Below are 21,884 nucleotides of genomic sequence, written 5' to 3' on the forward strand. Positions count from 1 at the left end.
GGTGAATTGTAAGTTCAATGAATGTGCAGAGGACGACACTTATAAATGTATATAAGTGTCGTCCTCTGTATAATGCAACTACCAGAGGTCCCATGGCCATATTGTCTTCCCATGGCTATATATTATGTACATGTATATGTATATGAGAAAATGTTAAGGGAACAGTTGGACGAGCCTTTTTAGTCTTTGATTAATATGGAAGAGAAGAGAATTTCATTCGTTCACGGCATGCATATAAGTCGAACAGACTAACATATTAATGTACAACAAAAATTATAACCACCATCGATGGTTAATTTTATAGTAATTTTGATGTTATCGGTTGTTGCTCATTAATGTACGTCAGTTGGCTAATATAATTGAATTGTCACATTGACGTAGTGTGTTGAGAACTTTCACGCGGATTCAATAAATTGTCCTTTTTCTTAGTGGTCGTACTAGAAAATGCATTCTCTACTTCCACTCTTTTCACGCTGACGGCTGCAAAAATTGTTGAACAATCAAGCGGGATACCAATATTCCCTGTGCTGTACAACAATCCAACATTCAAAGTGCACAGATACATGTTCTAATGCAGCATTGTAATGGGGAAAAATGTTATTGTGGTGCTAAACTACTTGTTGTGCATATTTCATTGTAAACTTCAACTTTTCGATTGTTTCATGTTTGGAATCTTTACACAAAATTTTAATGTAATCCTTATGGCTGATTATCTGGCCATCATACGTGACATGACCGGTAAATATGACGTACTAATTTGAATCGAAATGATATCGGTCTTCTTACATGGTATGGCCAGTGATTTGACGTGAACAAACTAAATCGAACCCATGTCGTTTAGCTCAATTTTCTAATTGTTTTTTTATATTTCTTTCTTTTCTCCTTTTTTTTCTCTCTTTTTTTTTATTTAAAAAAAAAAAATTTTGTGGTTACCGTTCATCTTCTTCCCCGTTCCTTTACTATTCGTCGCTTTAAGAACTATAGGAACACCCACCTAAAGCGCAAGCTCATCAGCCGCGGAATCGACTCCCAAATCCACCGCCCCTCTCAACTCCGTCACCCCCAGCATTCCTACGACACCCATTTTCCTTCCTGCTTACCTGTCATGAAAATCAGCCTTCGCTTGATCCTCCATCGCAAGCACCTGAATCCCTCCAAATCTCAGCAAAGCTCAGCCTCCCCAAATCTTGGTGAACTCGATCGCTCCTCCAGATCTCGGCGAGCCAATTTTATCACTATTGTTTGTTATAAATTGTCTTAGCGAGCAAATATTTCAAGTGTTGCCATGACCCTAGAAAATGTTGTCATTTTCCTGAAAATGACTTTTTAAAATACATTTTCTAGCAATTTCAAATTTTTCGAAAACGAATGGAGTCTACATCTTTGAAAATAAAAAAGGCCAAGAAAATTGTATACCCAACTAAGTGTAAAGGCCCATTAAACCAAAAAGTTAATAATTAGTTAATACTTACTTCTCTTACTAATTGAAGTAGAAGTGGCATCACCGTTTAAAGCTGAATCAAGCTAAATTGGTTCTTGCGTCAATGCCGCAGAACCGGACGGAAATTCACCAGCAACTTTCAGACATAGAAAAAATACTGCACTTACTTGCCATCCAGCATATTTTCCGTCAGCTCCACCTTGAAGCGGATGTTCAGCAGATTTCCACTAGTAAAGACAAGGAGGGTTCCTCTTGACATCCAGCATATGCATGATCTTAAGAAGAACGCATTCAGTCATAAAGGTCTTCCACGTTTTCTATGGATAGCATTATTCTTTGGGGAACCATGCCGGATGTGCTATGCAAACATGCAGACACTCAAACTATAAGCTAGTCATATGAAGGGTGCGCAAGAAAAGTATTTATCAGGTATGTCTGCTGTTATGTCTACATTTGGAAAGCCAGTTCTATATATCAATTCTGAATAGCAACACTTTATAGGCTAGTAAATAGGACAGATGAATCTATATGAATGGACAAATTAATCTGTTCAGTCTTCGATATACATATGCATGCAAATACATAGCATTTGTGTGTTAGATTGAGGTTGGCCAGATCCAGAGCAGTAGATAACGAGCGATGCACGGACAGACATTAAACATGACGAAACTTGTTCTTTTTCGGGTGAAGCGACGAATGTCAGGAACATTGATACAAGAAAGACAGAGACGCCTCAATATCAGGAGGGCGAGATCCATAAATGGTCAAATGCAACCTCCCTCAGTGTAACGTTCCTCTAGTTATACAACTCTGGAGAGTATCCAAGTCCAACTCTAACTTCCGCTTGGAGAAAAGTCGCATGAACAAAACTTTCCTTATCAGAGAACATTCCCCTATCTTTCTACCTCCCCCACAAGATAACTACTCAAATGGTTCCTGGGATTCCATAAACAATGACAAATAGTTTAATAGTGAATCAAAGAAGGTGAAAACAAACCAAGGAAAACCGAGAAACAGGACAAGTTCGATAACCTAACATGCTGCAACAATGAGAATGACCCAAGTGGAGACTTGCGATCATAGAGAGCGACGGGGTCAGCAGAGGTCGTATATATAAAAAGTCCAAGCCCGAGACACCAATTAACATCAGCTCCTGGGAACAAGGCACGCGCTGTGCCAGTTAAGAACTGCACCAGATACAAAAGCGTATCTGGGTATACACGGAAAGGACTATTCGGACAGATGGTCATCAATCAATTGACGGACCCCGGACAAAAAGTAATCCGCGCGATCAACTCCTTGGAGTTTCGCTGCATTCTTCTAGCATTTCCCAGAATGTGAACGCGTTTGGATCGGCTAAATTGGATCAATTACAGATATACTGAAATATGAAGCATTTACTGGTTAAAATCAAAGTTCAGTTCTTCGTTATTAAAACATGACTCTTTAGTGACCCTTGTGGAATTTATCTGGCAATTCAGGGTTTATTTTCAGTTTCTTTACGACACTTTTTATGAATTAGTTTCTCTTGTACTTTTATTATATATGTGTATGCGATCTTCAGTAATTTTTCTTTCTCCGGCACGTTCACTAAACTTATGCAGGAGGGATTGCTCCTTTAAAGCAAAAGTGATTGTAAACTTATAGAAATGTATGCCTTACTATACTCCGGTGAAAATACTTTAAATTTCTAAATTTTTTACGTCAATCAATAATATATGTACAAAACATATGAATGTATCTTATTATATTTATAGAAATGAATATAGTATTCTTTTTTTTTTAATTTCTCACTGGACAGCATGGAATTTCAATTATAAAATAGATATTGTAACTAAATACATGGTCCTAGTTGGATATCTAGTTTTTCTTATTTATAAAACAGTTGATATAACTCGATAGCAAGATTTTCTTGATTCTATCATAGTAATACTAAATCTTCAGGTAATTATATCACTGATAGAGATCCCGTGGCCATATTACTTTATATATCCATGCTAGTAGCATTACTCGAGATGAAATATATTGGGAAGAGAAGGACCGCCTGAAAACAAGTTGAAGTTGGCAATAATGCGTATATATCGATCCATAAAACCTTACAAAAGATGAGATTCACTCGCACCAAGATTTCTTTCTGACTTTGTGACAATATTCTCCTTAGCTAGGAGCTATAATACAAATGGAATGGCATCTAAATATCACCTTCGTATTCTTTTGAGAAATAAAACCCATTTGGGAGTATCATTCCAGAATATCTTAAAGGTACGACTAGATAAGCCTTTTTCTGTATATTGATTAATAGGAAGAGAAGAAAGTTGTAAGATTTCACGTATTCCCCTAGCCATGCATCACGGCAGAATGTCCAAGTTCAACTCGAACTTACGTTTGGGCAAAAGATAAAAGGACCTTCTGTCCATGCGTGTACGAACTTTCCTTGTCGCAGAAAATTTCCTCCAGCCTGATAACTGCTCAAATGGTACTTTTTTTCCTGGGATTCCATAAACCAAGACAAATAGTTCATCGTGAATCAAAGAGGGTCGAAGCAACCCAAAGGAAAACCGAGAAACAGAGCAAAGTAACCCACCGGGTCAGCGGAATTGGGAGATATAACTAATTCAAGAAAGTCCGAGTCCGACATCAAATAACATCAGTGCCTAGGAATTCACAGGCTCCTCACTTTTTGTCTTGCATTCCTGAATTTGCGGGCTGACTATCATTGTAAGTCACGAGGCATGGCGGGTAAGAACTGCACCAGAAACAAGCACACCTGGGTGCACACAGTCGAGGGGAATTATCGGAGTTTCGCTGCGTTTTTCTAATTTAAAAATTCACATCAACTTTCAGAATTTTGCCTAACAATCCAGTCATCGCTTATCATTCTACGTTACACACCATCACATCAATAGTTTCCAACGAAAATTGACTAGAGAACTACGTTGAATTACATTGAAATTTCGCGCAAAATTTTAAAACTGAATTGACAAAATTAAAAAATTTATGATTAAATTAGCATCATTATACTATGTTTAAGACCGGTCAGGCACTTTTCCCCCGCACTTGCAAAAGGATGCTCCTTTTAAAGTAAAAATGGAATGTACATGTATACAAATGTATGCCGTTAGGTGAATATACCTCATATTTCTAGATTGTTTACAACAATCAATTTGTGATATACATACCAAAGATATGCATATATCATATCATAGTCATATAAATGAATCTTTTTTTTTAATTTCTACGGAATAAAAATGAAGTTTCAATTATTAGATAAATACAGTAATTATATACATGGTCTTAGAATGCAATGCGTATTCTATGATATATTAGTCCATATAACGCTGCAAGGGATGCAATTAATTTGCGTAAATATAACTTCCAACATGATGGCATATATTCTTCTTAGCTAGCTACGATCCAAAATTAAATGGCATCTGAATCTCACCGTCCTGCAAAATTGTATTCGATCTTCTGAATTAACTCTTCCTTGTTCGGTTCCTGGATACGAAAACAAATAAAGTTGACCATGTATTTCTACCAAATGCATCTATTCGTCATTCAAAGTAGTAAAAAGTATACCACGAATCTTATTACCCCGACCGTCTCGATGCAATTTTTATATGGAAGTCATTATTTTTGGTTGACTATTGAGAAAATTGTTGGAGATGCAAGCGTCATATCAAAGAACCCTGTTCTACAAAGGTATGTTCTAGTGCATTGGAATGCCCTGCATGGAGGCAGATTATGTCAATCAAATGAAGGATACATTCATTCGGTCAATCGTATTCATGTCTGGAAACCGCTAGGACATGCTAAAAACTAGCACTGACGTGGAGGAGTATTTGGAAGAATCGGCTAGATCGTAACCAATTTTACACATCTCTTTTGAAAAATTTGATCACACATAGAAGTTGTATATCAACTACCAAATTCATTGTCCAAGTTACGCTTCTCGACATCTAGTTTTTTTTTTTTTATCAGTCTTACTCTATTCCTACTCTACATTCACTCTTAGATTTTTGCCCTGCCTCTTGCAAGACGTGGGAGTCGAAACCCACTCCTGAAACTTACGCGTCCCCACCCCATCCCCCTGAGAAGGTGGGGATTTGAACTCCTCACCTCCCCCTTCCATGTTGGAAGGGTGGCCACTGAGGTGAATCCCAGTGGGCTATCTACTCACATTCATGGCCTTCATAAATGCCTTGTTCAGGATCGACATTCGATGAACGGAAACTAATAAGTAAAGAAAAGAAGCAAAGATGCCAGTCTAGAGCACTTCGCTTACATGTTTTCCATCCACGGGTGACTATAGGGATGAATGGACCACATTCTCCACCAATCATCCTACTGATTGATTGGTTATAATAAAAAACATCGCCCACATTTGTATTTAATTAGTTTCGCACGTAAGTGATTATCATAACTAGCAATACTACTAATTAAAATAGTGGTTAGAGCCTCGGAAGAAAACATAGTCCCACACGAACCCAAAGTCTGATTCTTTAAAAAGCCCAAGAAGATTGCACAATCTCTAGTAAGCGTCAAGCCCAGTCAACCAAAAGGTATAAATAGTTATTTAGATTTTTATGTGTTAGCCAACACAACGCGTCGCTTTGGCCGAGTGGTTAAGGCGTGTGCCTGCTAAGTACATGGGGTTTCCCCGCGAGAGTTCGAATCTCTCAGGCGACGTCTTCTATTTTGCATCCACTTCTTATTCTTTTAGGAAGGAGATCTCAGCCCTGTGTGACCATTCTGGACGGACACAGGCCCTCAGGCGCATTAGTGTCTATCCAATTGGTGTCGCCCTCTCGCAAGTTTTTGGTGGTGTTGTCCCACCATTTTTCCCCAGCAAGTCTACAGTTCCTTTTGCAGGATTTTTCCTGACGTTTCAGGCGCGCACACAAAGCTCCAACCGTGCCCTTTTGGGTCCACCTTCGAGTATGGGACTTTGTTTGTGACAACGATTGCGAGTCTCCGATCTTTAATCCCTATTGCCATTCCCATGGCCTCACTTGGCTTCCTCATTGTAAGGGCCGATTTGGCCGATTGGTTAACGTGTGTGCCTGCTATGTGCATGGGCTTTCCCGGTGAGCGTTCCACTTTCTCAGGCCCACATCTTCTTTGCTTTTTTTTTTTCTTTTTTCTTTTTTTGCCTCCAATTTTTGTTTTTATTTTTGTTGTACTTCTTTTCCTCCTGGTGCTTAGTTTCGTTCACGACTTGCAGAGAGCACACGTGCAGCATACGAAAGGCTGATGCTTAAGTGGAAATCACACCACGCATACTTTGTCACATTCAATTTGCAACAAGTGCCAACATTGGCACAAGGCTTATGTATACAACACAAGGCACACATCAGACTATTACAAACAGCTCCATCGCACCTCATACTATGCGTGCCCATGGGCTCCAAATGATGTTGGAGACCCAATGGACCCCGGGTTGGACTATATCGGCATGTGTGGATCGAGCTCTTATACATCTCAAGCACACACTTAGATATTGCTTTACATTACAGAGCGTAAAAACGAGCACAAAGGGCCAAGAGGTTTTTATATATTCACATAGCAGTGGCACAACCGTCGGTCGTTTCATCCTGGATGACTTTCCCATCAACCGCGACGACAGTCCTGGAGTAGCAACCTCCCCTTTCATCCTTATAACTCAGCCTTTGCTCTGTCTTCACAGAGCCTCCAGTCGCTGCTTGGTCCTTCTCTTTCAATTCCCTCAATTCAGCTGAATTTCGAGTGAGGTGATAATATCTCGACCCATCTCTCTCAACATGCTTCTCCTTCACGCTCATGTTCAGCGTGGTTCGACGCACACTCAGATCATCAAATTCCGGCAGAATCTGAGTGCTGACAGTGACATGGTACTTTCTTTTTGCTGTCTTTTTGGAAATTACCTCACCAGTTTCCGATTTCACGAGCACCTCTCTCTCCGATTCAATCTCGTGCTCCACCATCCCACTCCCGCTGCAAGTTTCGTTCTTTCCGTACCTTATGAAGCTCTCGAACTCAAGTTCTTGGGATACGTAAGTAGTGAAATTCCCTCTGCTGGTTTTAAGCCAACCCAAGAGCTTGATCTTCCTCTTCGCCTTCACCTTCAATGACCCTTGGGCTTTCTCCAACACCTGTTCGTAGTGAAGAGCAGGGTAGTGATGCAGTATGGACTTCGCTTCAACTGCCGATGATTGATGATCCAACCAAACATGAAGATTTGCGCTTGCAAGCCAGTATGGAATGCCGTGGGAAACTCCAATCCCCAAACGATGTGGCTTGCCGTCCAACATGGAGCCCATAATAGGTGTCAACTCGATGTCGCAAGATGGAAAACTAAATGCTCCGAACGGCAAAACTATGATTGGTGATTCCGATCCAACAATTTTGCCATCGATCGTCACAAAAACTTCCCTAAAGGCTCGATGCTCGATCTCACGAGGAACGTTAGAGTACCAAAGCTCGTCGCTTCCATGAGACGACACGTACAGTTCAAGTACTGCTCGGCGAGCATTACGGGGTAGCTGAACATCCTTTGACTGGACGGTACTCTCGTTGTCGATTCTGAACCAGAATCCACCATCCCCGTTGACCGGTATGATCAGATCGGGCGGTGTATCATCCGAACGCCATGGAGCTTCCCGCACCTGATCTTCACTGTTTGATGGACTTGGGTCATCGAAAGAATGCAGAGAGACCAAATTGCGCTTCAAATCTCCACCCGACACGGTTGCCGGGAGGGTGACCTTATCGGAGATTACAGAGCTATAATCATGGTTGTAGTAAAACAGAGTGACGTTGACCAGGTGGGCCCACGAAACCGCAATGTTAGAGGGCCGCTGGAGGGATGTAAGCATGAGATGGATGCTAGACTGCGAAAGGAGCGAGGAGTATCTGGTGATGTCCTTCTGGACCTCCCAACACCCTGCTCCGTCGGTGCTGGTACGGAGCAGCTCGGCGCCACCAAGCCAGAGGCTAAGCAAGTGGTTGGACTGGTGCTGCGGAGGTGAGGTGACGCGGATGTGGAGGGAGACGTGGGACCAGGGAGAGGGGCAATCGGACGGCGGAGAATAGAGGACCGAGGTTGGAAGGGGTTGGGGGAGGAGGGCCACCGAGAGGACGCAAGATGGGGCCAGCGATTTCAAGTGATCGAACGATGAAGGATTGGCTACGAGCTCTGACTCTGAGTTCGGCTGCGATAGTCTGAGTTGAGAGTGCACAAGAGGCGATGAAGAAGAAGAAGAAGAAGAAGATGATGATGATTTCTTGAGGTAACGAAGGAGGAAGGATGAGGAAGAGACATGGCCGTCGCCAACCAAGAAGAGGAAGAGGAAGACGAGAAGCAGCTTCGACATATTTTCTGCGGATGGTCAAAGTGAGTGACAAGTGTAAGGACATTTTCATCTATATAGCAAACTGCCAAACACAGCATGTGAGTGTTGACACATATAATCTCAATAATGATGAAAAATATACTGTTATTGCTTAGGAAGAACAATGACATTTATGATAATTATCATAATAGAAATCGATAATATAGGATGAACCGGCCAAGGTAGGATCCAGGGAGGGTGGTAATGCAGGAGTTAGTTGACCTTTGGCCGTGTGTTAACTTCACTGCTAAGGATTTGCTTCGTGGATTAGTTTTTGCAGGTCCTGGTGAGTGGTCATGTATGCGGGTGTATGGAATTTAGAAAGAAGGTGGTAACTTATATCATTGTTTTGGCTCAATAAAACACTTTTGTGGCAGTTCATGAACCCCATCAACAATTTTGTAAGAAAATAAATTTTCAATATCACCTTTATCCTTACCTCCTAAAAAGCACCGACACTCTTCAAGAGTTTTCTGTCATAGAACACTCTGACATTCTCTAACACATTCGATCAACAGAAAATCCGACACCTGATCAACTTTTTCAATACTAGAGTCGAAATTTTGACATGTCAATTTCCGACACGAGATAAATTTTAAAAAATTTCAATAAATGAGGGGTAAAGATATACATATGTATGGAAAAAAAATTAAAAATAATAATAAATTAGGAAATAAGAAAACCGTAGTTTTCTTTTCTTTTGACTCCCACTTCCCGTGATATACAATTCACCCCTTAAGTTTTATTCTCTTCTCTTTGACACATCGACACGCATTTCCAAAATGTGATTTTTTTTCTTGCAAGTTTTATGAATTATTATAATGGAGTTGAATTTGTCAAATTGAAACAATTAATAATATTAATAAATGGCGGATTAATATTTTAAGTATAAATTCATTCTAGACCTTATTTATTTATTTATTTATTTATTTGTGAATTTGAATCAAAATAATTTGATTGAAATAATTATTATGTATATATAAAAATATATGTTTAATAGACAACGGGTTCCAATGTGTCGGAATTCTCTATTTTCTGATAAACGATGTGTCAGCGTATCATGTCGTGTCGTGTCACATGCCGTTGTCAGTATCGATGCTACTTAGGCTATCTCTATTACTTGGTTCAAAGATAGATGTAGTCTTGCATCAAACACAAGTTGCATATATTTATGGAGGGTAAAGCACACTAGGGGTGCCAAAATTTAGCACGGTTGACATTTTAATGCTAAAAGTTCTAAAAAAAAATACATTTATGTGTCACTTTTTTTTAAAAAATGAGCCACTTCAGTGCCAAATCTAGCTAGAGTGGCCAGAAATTCAATGTGGCTTTTTTTTTAATAATATATGTGGTCTACGTGGCTCGGCGGAAACCTACTCAATAATGATTTGGCAAAAACGATAATGTCTTTTTTTTTTTTTTTTATGTTAGCACTTAAGCGTATATTTTGAAACTTTTGGCATTAATGTATGCCACATGTCAAATTTTGGTAGTCCAGATTTCAACGCTTCTATTTAAGGGATAATGGTAAATGAGGTCTCTAAACTTTTTTGAATTGTTCACCCCACCTTTTTTTTTTCTCGCCGTTGAATCGTAAACTTGATGTTTTTCGTTGGAATTGATCCTCTAATCAAGACAATGGGCGGAATTGCTGACGTAGTCGTTAAGTTACCTTTATATGTTAAAGTAATATTTAAAGTAAAATAAACAGAAATAAGGAAAATCTGAAAATAAAAATAATAATAATAATAATGAAATCTAACCCGGGTAACGCGACCCGGCCAGATTTGGTTGTGTGGCATTCGATTATTGGCTTGCTATTGAAGGTCAAAGAAGTACTCCACGGGTCTCTCTTGATTTTATAGTATTTAGTGATAGAAGAATGTGCCCACCCTTCAACAAAAGCACCAATGAGGCCTCTAATCCGGTTACGTCACAAGAAAACGATTTCTCGTGAATCCACTAATTCCAACGTCAACGTTCATCTTCCCCAATCGGAACATGTATTCACCAAATTTTATTAATGATGCTTTTATTGAGAGGAAAATAAACCTAAAAAAAATTATGGGGATTGTTTACAAAAGTAAATAAATGAAGAATATTTCCATCATTCACAAAAAAAAAAAAAAAAAAAAAAAAAAAAAAAAAAAAATAGATATAAATTTTTATGGATTCTAAACACATTTTCCAATAACTAATTATTTCAAGCAATTATTATTAGAAAATGTTTGTCAAATTATTCATTTTTCGTAAACAAAATAAGTCTAAAATCAACCCAGTTCTTGACCAAGCATGCGCAGAAAAATTAATTGAGATGAAAGCTGGTGAAGGAACCGACCCATGCCTTACCCCGAAGCAAATAGTGACGGTTACACGCCATTCAATAATATCTGTAAAGTCTAGTCAACCGATACTATAGAGAATCGAAAGCGATACCAAAAACAATAATAATTGATCCCCTTGTTCTGATCCTCTCCTTCTTCTTAACTTCCTTGCCTTTTACTTTTTGTTTATTTGTACACAAGTCCTAGTACATAGACATTACGTTCAAGAAGGCCCCTCCAAGTTTGGGTTTGCGCAACAAGCCAATCAAGAGAGTCCCATCTAGTATCCGATCCGGATCCATGATTCATTTATAGAGGTGTGGCTAGTGCAAGATATGTTCCGCTCCTCAAGGTGATGCCTCCTTTTAGGAGATGATTTTTTTTGCCAATAGACGACACACAATACGAATATAACCCGATTTGTCTACATCGGTGGGCTATTATATGGTATCCGCTACAGGTCCATATGCATGCATTAGATTTGTGTTATTAAATGTTCAATCCATACTCTTTATTTCTATGTCTTTTGGTGTGGAGGTGACATTTATGATTGATTCATTTACATGAAGGGCATCGACTATTAGTGCTATTATTTACTAGTTCAGATAATTGAGATGATAGGATACTAGACTTGAGAATATCACTTGCTGAGTTCATTAGCTCATTCGATATTTATATTTTTGAGACATTTAGAATATGGCAACAATTTTTTCCAAGATGTCTGAAAGTGACGGAGATAAAGTTGGAGCACGAGATTCGCTAGGATCATTTTCTCTTTTATCTAAGTGTTATATTCGGTGTGTACCGTGTGGCTCAACTTGGGTGCATGGTGACCCTTTTGTCTCGAGTTTGAACGGTGGCACCTACATGTCAATAGACTTTAGATAGATCATAATTGTTATCCAATGGAACTTCATGTTGAAGTCTCTTTTTGAGGATTGAATGTTTATTAAGCTATGCTCGAGTTTGGGTACTATATTGTTTATGTTGATGTTGTAAACAATGTTTATGGACAGACCCCGTTATAATTATTGAGTTTGTGTATGTGAAGTCGGTGTATGTGATGTTAAATAAAATAAAATAAAATAAAAATTATCTTAAATCAATGGTAGGAATATGTGCGATTGGAAATTGTAAATCGGTTCCGCATTATAAGCACGTCTTTCACATTATTATATGAACCTCCCGAGACCCCACATGTCGGGCTTTCAGAGTTAGATCACTAAAACCACAGATCTATAAAATAAAGTTTAGGTCTTGACATGTCATACTTTTCTCCCTATATTTTTTCTTCGCAATCTTTTTCTCTAAGAAAAATGAAATATTCAAGCACCGTCAAATTTCTCCATATATAATTGCTGAAATTTGTGAATTGCCCTACAAGCATCTGTCTGTTGTTCGGGTCAGTGGGGGGAGGGAGAGAGAGAGAGAGAGAGATGCTTCGTTTGAAAGCTTTGTTTCCATGATGATGCTTTCATGAATCTCAATCTCCACGAATCCACGTCGGCATTATTTGCTGTTTTACACGAATCTTGCTACAATTTTTCACCAAACTAACTTTTATTCTGCCTTCCTACACATCTGGAGTAATATTCACATTTCTCAACAACGCCCTTCCCTACTAAGAAACCTTCATATGAAACTGATGTACATGAAACAAATGATACGTAAACTTGCATTATCTCACAGTTGCAATTCAAGCTTCCGTTGCTGTTATCTCCAATATCCGAGAGATCATTGTACAGAATCTCCATCCGCTGAGAGACTTATTTTATGAAACATGCAGTATAAACAGAAACTTCTCTAGTATGTGTGTGTTGTTCTTTCATTATTCTGTAAAAGGAAAATTGATGGGTAGGTCGAGATAGAGATAGAGAGAGAGGGGGGCGGTTTTAGCTTCCGGGGTGGGAAAAAAATGGAAAATGGGAGTTAGAAATCAAGAAAAGGGAAGGAGGGCAAATCATCCATCAGACCCTCCAGGTCCCATTCCCCGATTCTCAAGTTAGCCGCTTGCAAATTATTCCCAAACCCAGACATGTCGTCCTCCGCTTTAAAACTGGCAGTAGTAGTATTGCTGAAGCAACTATCATTGTTATTGGAGAAGCTGTTCTCCCCTTTCCCATCCATGCCGCAACCTATGGATCTGTAATTATTCTCCTCGGTGGTGGTTGTGCTACTAGCTAGTGGGGGAACAGAAAACTCGCTTCCTAAAAGTCCCACTTTTGCATGCTCCAAATTCAAATAACTTGAATCATCTCCCATACTGACCGGTGCAATGCCTGAGGGGAAGGTGAAAACCCGACTCCTTCCCATGTGTCACAGCGGTTGTTGAGTGTAGGGAATGGATCGAAATGGTTTGGGGCAGATATATTGTCCATCGGGGGGAATGGTGCGGGAGACGAGTCCATGCATGTAGCTAAGACGTCATATTGTGCATGAAAACTGGGCATAATCCCTGCAGCTATGTCTTGTGGATTGGATAAATCGCTCTCGTTTGACGAAGATGTAGCAGAGTTCATCTTTAATCTCTTCTTCAGAGTAGAGTTCCAAAAATTCTTTATTTCGTTATCGGTTCTTCCAGGAAGACGTGCTGCAATCTGGGACCATCTGAATTTACAGTGACATGAAGAGTATGCATCAATGAAATAGTCAAGAGAAATAAGGCAATAAATTACAAGTTGCAGAAATTTTCTTCGCCATATATATGATAAAAAAAAACAAGGATGGTTTAGTTAACAGCAATATAATTGCTGGAGATGGTATTAACAATGCTGGAAACTGATCATCATTCAAATATTAGTTCCTAAGCAAAGTTGGTTACTCCAAAATCCAATCCCGGGAATGAAAAGGGCTATGAGAATATTTCAGCATTAATTTGAGATTGTGACACGAAAAAAAAGGGTGGCATGCAATGCAACTACATTCTTTTGGCTCAGATAATGCTAATTATTTAGCAAGAAAAACAAATCTGCACCAATATTAATAAAAGTCAATCAAGTAACATCATGAAAGATATACCGCTCCCGTCACTGATTTTTAAGATGCATCAACTTGTTTATTCTCTGTGAGAGAGAGAGAACCTGTTGCCGAGAATGTTGTGCAAATGGACAATGAGCTCTTCCTCTTGCGGAGAGAAGGCACCACGCTTGAGGTCGGGCCTCAAGTAATTAATCCATCGGAGACGACAACTCTTGCCACATCTCTGTAAGCCGGCATTCCGAGCAATGTCGCTCCAACACCCTTGCCCATTGGTCAACATGTACCTCATCAGCTTCTCATCTTCTTCTGGTGACCACAACCCTTTCCTCAGCTTGTGATTATGAGGGTTGCTGCTTGCTTTCTCTTTAATCCCCATTGCCATTCCCATTGTCTCACTTGGCTTCCTCATTGTTGATTCCAGCTATATCGTTCTTTTCTTTCTTTTTAACTATCTTGATGGAGATGAGAGAAAGCTCTATATATCTATAGGAGGCATACATGGTGGCCTTTATTTGTTATGTGAGAGAGAGAGAGAGAGAGAGAGAAGAGGCTTCCAAGAGTGGCAATGGTGATGATGATGGCGACGGTTGTGGGGTTTGCTTAGAAATGGGATATTATGCTCTCTCATGAAACTATTAGCTAGCTTTTATCATTGTTTAATTACCAGCATTCACGAGAGAGAGAGAGAGAGAGAGAGAGAGAGTAGAGACAACACGTCTGAGAGAATAAGAAGATATCACAGTCATGATTAACTGGCTGATGGGGGAAGTGAGATAGGTGTATAATATTGAGAGGATGATTGATGGGAAGAGTGGGAAAAACGGATTGGAGGGGGACCTTTTGTTTCTGGGTGCATAATGATTTCGAAAGCGAAGTTTGGTCTTCTTGTCTTTGACTCAATCTTGTCCTTTTCCGCCTTCATTTTTCTTCACTCATAAGGTAATCATCTCTTTTGTGCCTGTGTGTGAGGCAAACTACCGTTTTTTGCTTCCACTTCACATTTATTCATTCTCTCTCTCTCTCTCTCTCTCTCTCTCTCAAGGACAAAGGAGAGAGTGAAATTGCTTTCGGTTACTCTTACCTATCTTATTGAATCCAAGTTTCATGTTTGACATGTTTTTGTATCATTATTGTATTTCTTGAGATGACGACCTAACATGCTTCCAAAGCACAGTGAAGCAATTATTAAGTGCATTTTTATCTACAAAAGTAGAGAGAGGGAGAGAGGCTCTACAGATCTCATGATTGGCTCCCCTAAATCAAGTTGACAGCATGTTCCAGAAATGGAAACTCTTCCGGATGGACCATTTCTTGAATTATCCTATTTTCTGCAGAAAAATTTTATGCATATAGTAGTCAGTGCTCTTTGGAAAATTATTTGAAGAACTACAGAAAGAAACATACCCTAAGCTATCTCAAACTGCATTCGTTCCTCTCTGCCAATAGGTCCATTTCTTGCTGACTCTTCTCTCTTATGTATATGGCTTGAGGGATCCCTCTCGATTTTCATCCTTTTGCATCAGTCTGATTTCGCCATTATAGATCATCACAGAGCACTTCATCTACCGTTTAATCTCCATCCATTAGGACCATATAAATTGATTTGAGACAGGTCCTTTAAGCAGCATCCACCGATTCTGACAGGTCGATATAATCTCCTGCAAGAGAAATTTTAGCCATGTACTGCAGAAGTTCGTATCGGTTTATCAAGTACACTTCCTCCTTTCTTTTCATTTCCATAATTCCCATCTTTCACTGCGATATCCTTTTCTCACCTAATTTCTCTGTCGCCCATGCTAACAAGTTACAACATCATTGAAAAATGATTGAAAACGTCCAGCGAATGAGTCAGCCCAAATCCTTAAGGAGGAGGTGTGCTATATCTCTTTTACATGGATCCTCGGCTCCACTGATCGAGACGTCCTGAATTCACGGAGAAAAAGTGGAGTGGGAAACTCTCAAGCTACTCAAAAATTGTTTAGAATGCTCTGCTTTGTCCACAACTGTCCTGGAAAAATCTGAAAGGCTCATGCTTATGACCATTTCCCAAGCAATCTCTCTACTTGGCTAAGAAGACAAGAAACGAGACGCTCCCCTTTTGTGACAGCTTGGACCTGCATGCATTGTCCGAGGTTCGACCAGGTAATTAATAATAGATGAGTGAACATTCTCGGATTTCATGTGAATGCAATGGCCTGACGATACATTAAGAGCATATGCAATTGGCTTCTTTCGGCCTACGTGGTCTATCGACCCTGAGTATGCTTCAACTAACGGTAACTTAGAAAAAGGGAACCCATTGCAGAAATTTCTGGTTTTTCAAGTTAGATTTACTTTATATAATTTATTTTTACTTTATGAGTCGTAACTAATCTATTATAGGCCGATTAGGAGACCAAGTAAAATGCCAGAGCTCATCTTACTTTTGCGAACCAAAGATTTGTGGATCCAAGAACTTCATTGTGCTAGAAAATATCGATCTCTCAATTTGGTACATTTTCTCTTTTAGTATAAATGATCATGTGTTTTCAATTTATATATATAATGCAAGATGATAAGGAATCCGAACCATATCGGTGGAAGTTATTAAGTCCTGGGGCAAGACCCATCAAGCTATACATAGAAACTTCATGTAAAATCTCCAAAATAAACTAATGCTCAGTGAATATGCGAATGTGAAGTGCTATGAATATCTACTATGTAAATTAAGTTCCAAAAAATGAACTAGTCAATGTAGAATCTAATTAATGCAATCTAAATATAATGCAAATTTTCCTAAATGCAGTCCTAGACATTTTCAATGTAGAATCTGATTAATGAAATCTAAAATATAATGCAAATTTTCCTAAATGCACTCCTAGACATTTTTTGTTACCTTTTCTATAAGAATGCAGTTTAGGATTACTGACATGCAATAAATTTTTATATCTTTTTATGACACCCAATTGAAATGAAAATGCAATTGAATAATTATGCAATCTAAATGGCCTAGAACGTTTACTCATGGAAAATCCTACTTTTTGTAATGTAGCAATTATCTTGATGCAAATATGGAATCCTATCTTAATATGCAGAAAAATGTGCAGAATCGGTAAATGCTTAACGGTGCAAATGTGAACCCAATTAACGATGCAACTCAAATGCAATCTTAATTTAATTTATTCATTTTTTAATCTTATTCTAACACTTCCAACGTCACGCCTGGCCCTGAATATTTAGAAACTCGCACTGATGAACCATCGTCCTAAGTTTGGGACCTTTATTAAAATTCCGCGAAGACCCAACTGGAAGATAATTAAAGCGACATAATATTTGAAAGCAAAGCGAAAACCATTCTAAACATGATCTAAACATGACGCTATTCGAAATCAACCGGGATGGATCACAGTGTACACGTATACTAGTCATGGATTATGAATGCCGAAAATAACTACTAATTTGAAAGCCAAATTTGTCCTTTTCCGCACGCCAATTTTGACCGAGATTTGGTGTGCAACTTGGACTCCATCACGTATATTTACCAATACGAATTCCTTAAAGTAAAGAGTGCCAACAGAACCGCACCTGATGCACGTCTGCGTCTAAGCCAATCATCATGCAAACAAACAACTAAGATGTCCGTCTAACAAGAATTTGCAATAAAATCCAATGCACAGTGACCTGTCTTAATCAAATCCGAGTGACAAGTAAGAGGCTTAGGGATAAAATCACATCTAATCAAAACATGATAGCATTACTAATTATATTTTAGATCAAGGCTATAGACCTGCACGAAGACGAAGAGGAATCATTCAAGATCAAAAGCCAAGAGAATGACCCAAGTAAACATGCACACATAATCTGAACAATCCATCACATTCAGTGAACATGTTATTGAACCATGATAATGTCACGACGTGATGAAAACATATATGCGAATTGCTAGTTGTTACCTTGTGAATCTCACCTCCCTTTTTTGAGAATATGTGAAAGTACATAAAGACAAATGAATGAAGGTTTGGCAAGAGGAGTCGTGCATAGAAATAGTGGAGCTCTTTTAAAGGAGGAAATCGAGGATTTGCTTAATGGATTGTGAAGAAGTAAAGGAATCATGTACACAGCTCATAAATAGAGCGAATTCAATTCTTTAGTTCGTATTCCTCACGCATCTCCAGTGATTATCACCTCTATTTTGTGATCACACATTGAGATAGAGAGGTCCATTTTCATAGTTGCTCTAGAGATATACTATACAAACAAGGAGAGATCTTTAACAAATAAGCTTTAAGCATGTAGGTTCATCATTATGAGAAGACCAACGTCTAAGGGAATTGGTCTAAATGCTTAGTATATAACTAAATGTCTTCATACTCAAACTTGGTGCACAAGAGTAAAGGCGGCCGTCGCTTCAATTGCCAACTGTAAAAGCTACATTTCAAGTCATACAGTTTGCACCGTTTAGTATACTGAAATTTTATTCTACTATAAAATTATATATATGTTATTATGTTAGGTTGATCGGATCGTAAGCGGTGATCATCTTAAAAAGATGGAAGTGAACATTTTCTTGAATTCTCTCACCTTCTCTAATTTTGTTGGCTAAAATTTCCTCGCTAATTCCTTGGCTTGCGTCATTCACTTTCCTAATTTAGAACCTACATGTATTGCACATACTCCAATTCAGCCAAGCAAAGGGGAAGAGGAAATTCCCGGTAGAGGCCAGGGCTTATATGGGATTAATTTTGACAATTCAAATGAGTTTTAGGGCCTATATTTAAAATTGAGTCACATGTCCGACCAACGACCAATTTAGATGAAACATACGAAGGGGAATATGTTTCATTCGATGCAGAAATGTCTCTACTATTTCAATGCAACAAACAATACCAATGCAAAATTATAAATTATCGGAAATTTTTGTTTAGGAGCCAAATTCGGTCGTCATTGACGGAATCCTCTTTCTAATTCTTTATGGTATGCAGGAGGGTCTTCAGGAAAAGCACAGCCTTGGAACAACATTGCTACTGCATGTTACATTACACTTGCCCTATGATATCACAAAAGTTCAATTAAGTTTTAAATCTTTTAAAAAGCACAATCAAGTCTTTAAATTTGTCGTATTTATGCACTCAAATTCTTTCATTAGTTCTATCCAAATTGATGGACGGATAATCAACACAGCGGCTTTTTCTGTGGATATACTGTTGCCATCCTGTATCTTTGGCCGATTTCACAAGAGAAAATGCCAATTCCCATTGACAGCAACCGTTTTAGAAAGCTGGTTTTAGCTGGTCCAACGCCGCAATTAATTCTCAATTGCTGGACATTTCTTACAATACAGAAGTTGTCTCTAAAGGGAACTCACGTAGTAAAACTTGGGGATGACATGCGACATTATCTCTAAACGGACGCGAAACTTCAGTATGCTGATTGCTCTTCGCAGTTTCATTTGTTTCCGAAAGCAGACAAAGCAGTATAACTGCAATGACAAACTAAGAAATTCATCTATTATTCTGTGAAAAAGGAGCCACCCGTTAAATCAGTTTCGACCAAAAAAAAGAATCTTTCACAAAATGCTCATCTACCATTCTACGAAAAGATACCACCCATCAGTCTTTGGGTATGTTTGGTTGGACTTTTAGGAAAAGTCTTGGGAAATATACAAAGGACTTTGAGTTAAAGGAGTTTTTTAAAATGCAAATTGCATTTGGTAAATTGTAATGTAAAAGTCAAATTGTGAAGTATCTTTGAGCAAAATAGCCTTTGGAAAAATTTACATTTACAAAGAACTTTTTGTAATAAAAAAAAAAAAAAATAGTTGGCCGACAAAGGGTAGGTGACTACTGACAATCGAAATTTGTCGTCGGCGGCTGACGTCTCAGGTTGCAAGACCTCAGGCGGCCGCTAAAGACCGCAAGTCCTTCTCCCTAATCTGCCGCTCCTTCCATGCCGTCAAGTCCCACCGCCGCAAGTCCCTTGGCCTCCTTCGCGCCGAGCACCTCCCCACCGCCCTTGCCCGCTACCCCAATGCCACCGCCCTTGACCTCTCCCTCTGCCCCCGTGTCATTGACGCCTCCATCACCATCATCGCCGTCACCCACGGGAACGCCCTCCACTCCCTCGACCTCTCCAAGTCCCTTTCTTCACCACTGCTGAGTTGCTGGGCCGCGGTGACTCAAGCGACCCAATAGTCGGAGATCGCACATGACCTCGCGGCGACCTAAATCTAGTTCGCCGAAGATCGAGCAACCTAGATTTGAGTCGCCAAAGGTTACACAACCTTGCTACGACCCAGAGGTTGCGGCGACGCAACTTGCGGGGGTTGCCGAGGTCATGCCACTGGCCGGCAACGGTTTCCGCGACCACACCCGCCTCATGCTGACCTCTGTCCAGCCTGTTGTCGGCCCCTCGCAATCTCACTTACCAATCTCAAAGGAGAAGAATCTAAACAATTACAAGGGCAAAATCAGAAAAACAAAATGTTAGTGAGGATATTTATGGAAAAAAAATTGTTATCTATTCCCCCTCAGCATTCCGAGAAAGTTGAATGCCCAAGGCAGCCTCATACCTGCCTTGGGCTTTCAACCTCGAAAGGCCTGCTTTGCTTCAATCATCTTTGCAAAAAAAATTCCAAAACATGAATTTTTTAGCCTAAAGGGCTTTGGATGCCCAAAATGGCTTGGCAAAGCCACTCCCAAACGCGCCCTTTGTCAGTTTTGAAAAATTCAATTCAACTTTGGCTCTGCCTGGCATCCACTCCGAGAGTAAGAGAGAGAGAGATGGACACCCAAACAGCCACAGGTCAGAGAAGCCGTGCAGTTTCTATCCCATTTCCTACCAAAGCCATATAGGAGCAATGCTAAAACTAGCAAAACCTCTATATACAAAAGGTTTCTACATATCCTTCGTGATTACAGAGTACAATCATCGACGCTTACTCAAGTCGAGAGGCAATCGAGCATTGGATGGCTCAACGAAATAAAATTTAAGGACAACTACATTCTTTAAGTACATTGGTTAGCTTACACTCTAAACCAGAAGCACTCCAATGAATCCATCTTAAATTGGGAAAACAATCCATTAAATTGCCAACAAACGTTCCTCTAAGTCTAAGGAACCTAAGATTTTCAAAACTTCCAATCTTCACTTTTGATAGATACTGTAGCATGATACAATTCTAGTTTCATTCCTTGAACGTTCTTCCCCTGCAAATGAGAGCATGAAAAGGGAAGCATTCAACATTTTATTTTGCCAAGGAAAAGTATTAAGACCAAAAGAAAAAAAAGAATTTATCAGTTCTCTCATGAAGCGTACCACCTTTTGTCCATATTGCATCGAGGACTTCCTACTCTCTCCATAACCTATTACACTCTTCAGGATTCATCATAGTTTCTTGATGAACAATTTCCCTTCCAAGATCTCTGAGTTGATCATGCATCCAAAATTATTTGTCATTTATAATCTTTATCAAGGACATGTTATTGAGGACCACAATTTTATCAATTGGGAAAAAGTCACAATCTCTCCACATATGAATTGCGTTTATCTTTTCCTCACCAATGAAAAAGCATGCAATATCAAGAAAAATTTGTTGTTGCTCAAAAGTCAATGCATCATAGCTAATCCTCAACTTATTGTAAACATCCTTTGGAAGTGTTTTGGTTAACTTGTCCAAAGTTTCATTCCATAGTTCTTGTGTTTTATTGCGCAAAAATGAACCAATTCAGTAGTCAAAGAAAGTCTTCCAGTAAGATAAGCAAACTTAAAAAAAAAAAAAAAAAAAAAACCCTTGCC

General features: G+C 39.2%; 2 protein-coding genes and 1 non-coding gene across 3 annotated transcripts; 1 reads left to right on the plus strand and 2 right to left on the minus strand.

The window, feature by feature from the left end:
• The first annotated feature begins 6,045 nt into the window (after window positions 1-6,045).
• On the plus strand, window positions 6,046-6,127 carry TRNAS-GCU. Its single transcript has one exon. It is a non-coding gene; the product is annotated as a tRNA-Ser (tRNA).
• Window positions 6,128-6,996: 869 nt separating this feature from the next.
• LOC104455977 (peptide-N4-(N-acetyl-beta-glucosaminyl)asparagine amidase A) lies at window positions 6,997-8,790 on the minus strand. The gene has a single exon (XM_010070668.2). The coding sequence runs from the start codon at window positions 8,788-8,790 to the stop codon at window positions 6,997-6,999; it is 1,794 nt and encodes a 597-aa protein (XP_010068970.2).
• Window positions 8,791-12,569: 3,779 nt separating this feature from the next.
• Window positions 12,570-14,592, minus strand: LOC104454661 (transcription factor MYB46). The gene is given in 3 exon segments (XM_010069571.3): window positions 12,570-13,429; window positions 13,432-13,739; window positions 14,213-14,592. Coding segments are annotated over 3 exon segments (984 nt in total). The 5' UTR covers window positions 14,521-14,592; the 3' UTR covers window positions 12,570-13,061.
• Window positions 14,593-21,884: the final 7,292 nt, after the last annotated feature.

The sequence above is a fragment of the Eucalyptus grandis genome, chromosome 7 (assembly GCF_016545825.1).
Source record: "Eucalyptus grandis isolate ANBG69807.140 chromosome 7, ASM1654582v1, whole genome shotgun sequence".
Classification (NCBI taxonomy): domain Eukaryota; kingdom Viridiplantae; phylum Streptophyta; class Magnoliopsida; order Myrtales; family Myrtaceae; genus Eucalyptus; species Eucalyptus grandis.

Coding starts and splice junctions, on each gene's coding strand:
- LOC104455977 (XM_010070668.2), bottom strand. CDS start 8,790: ATGTCGAAGCTGCTTCTCGTCTTCCTCTTCCTCTTCTTGGTTGGCGAC.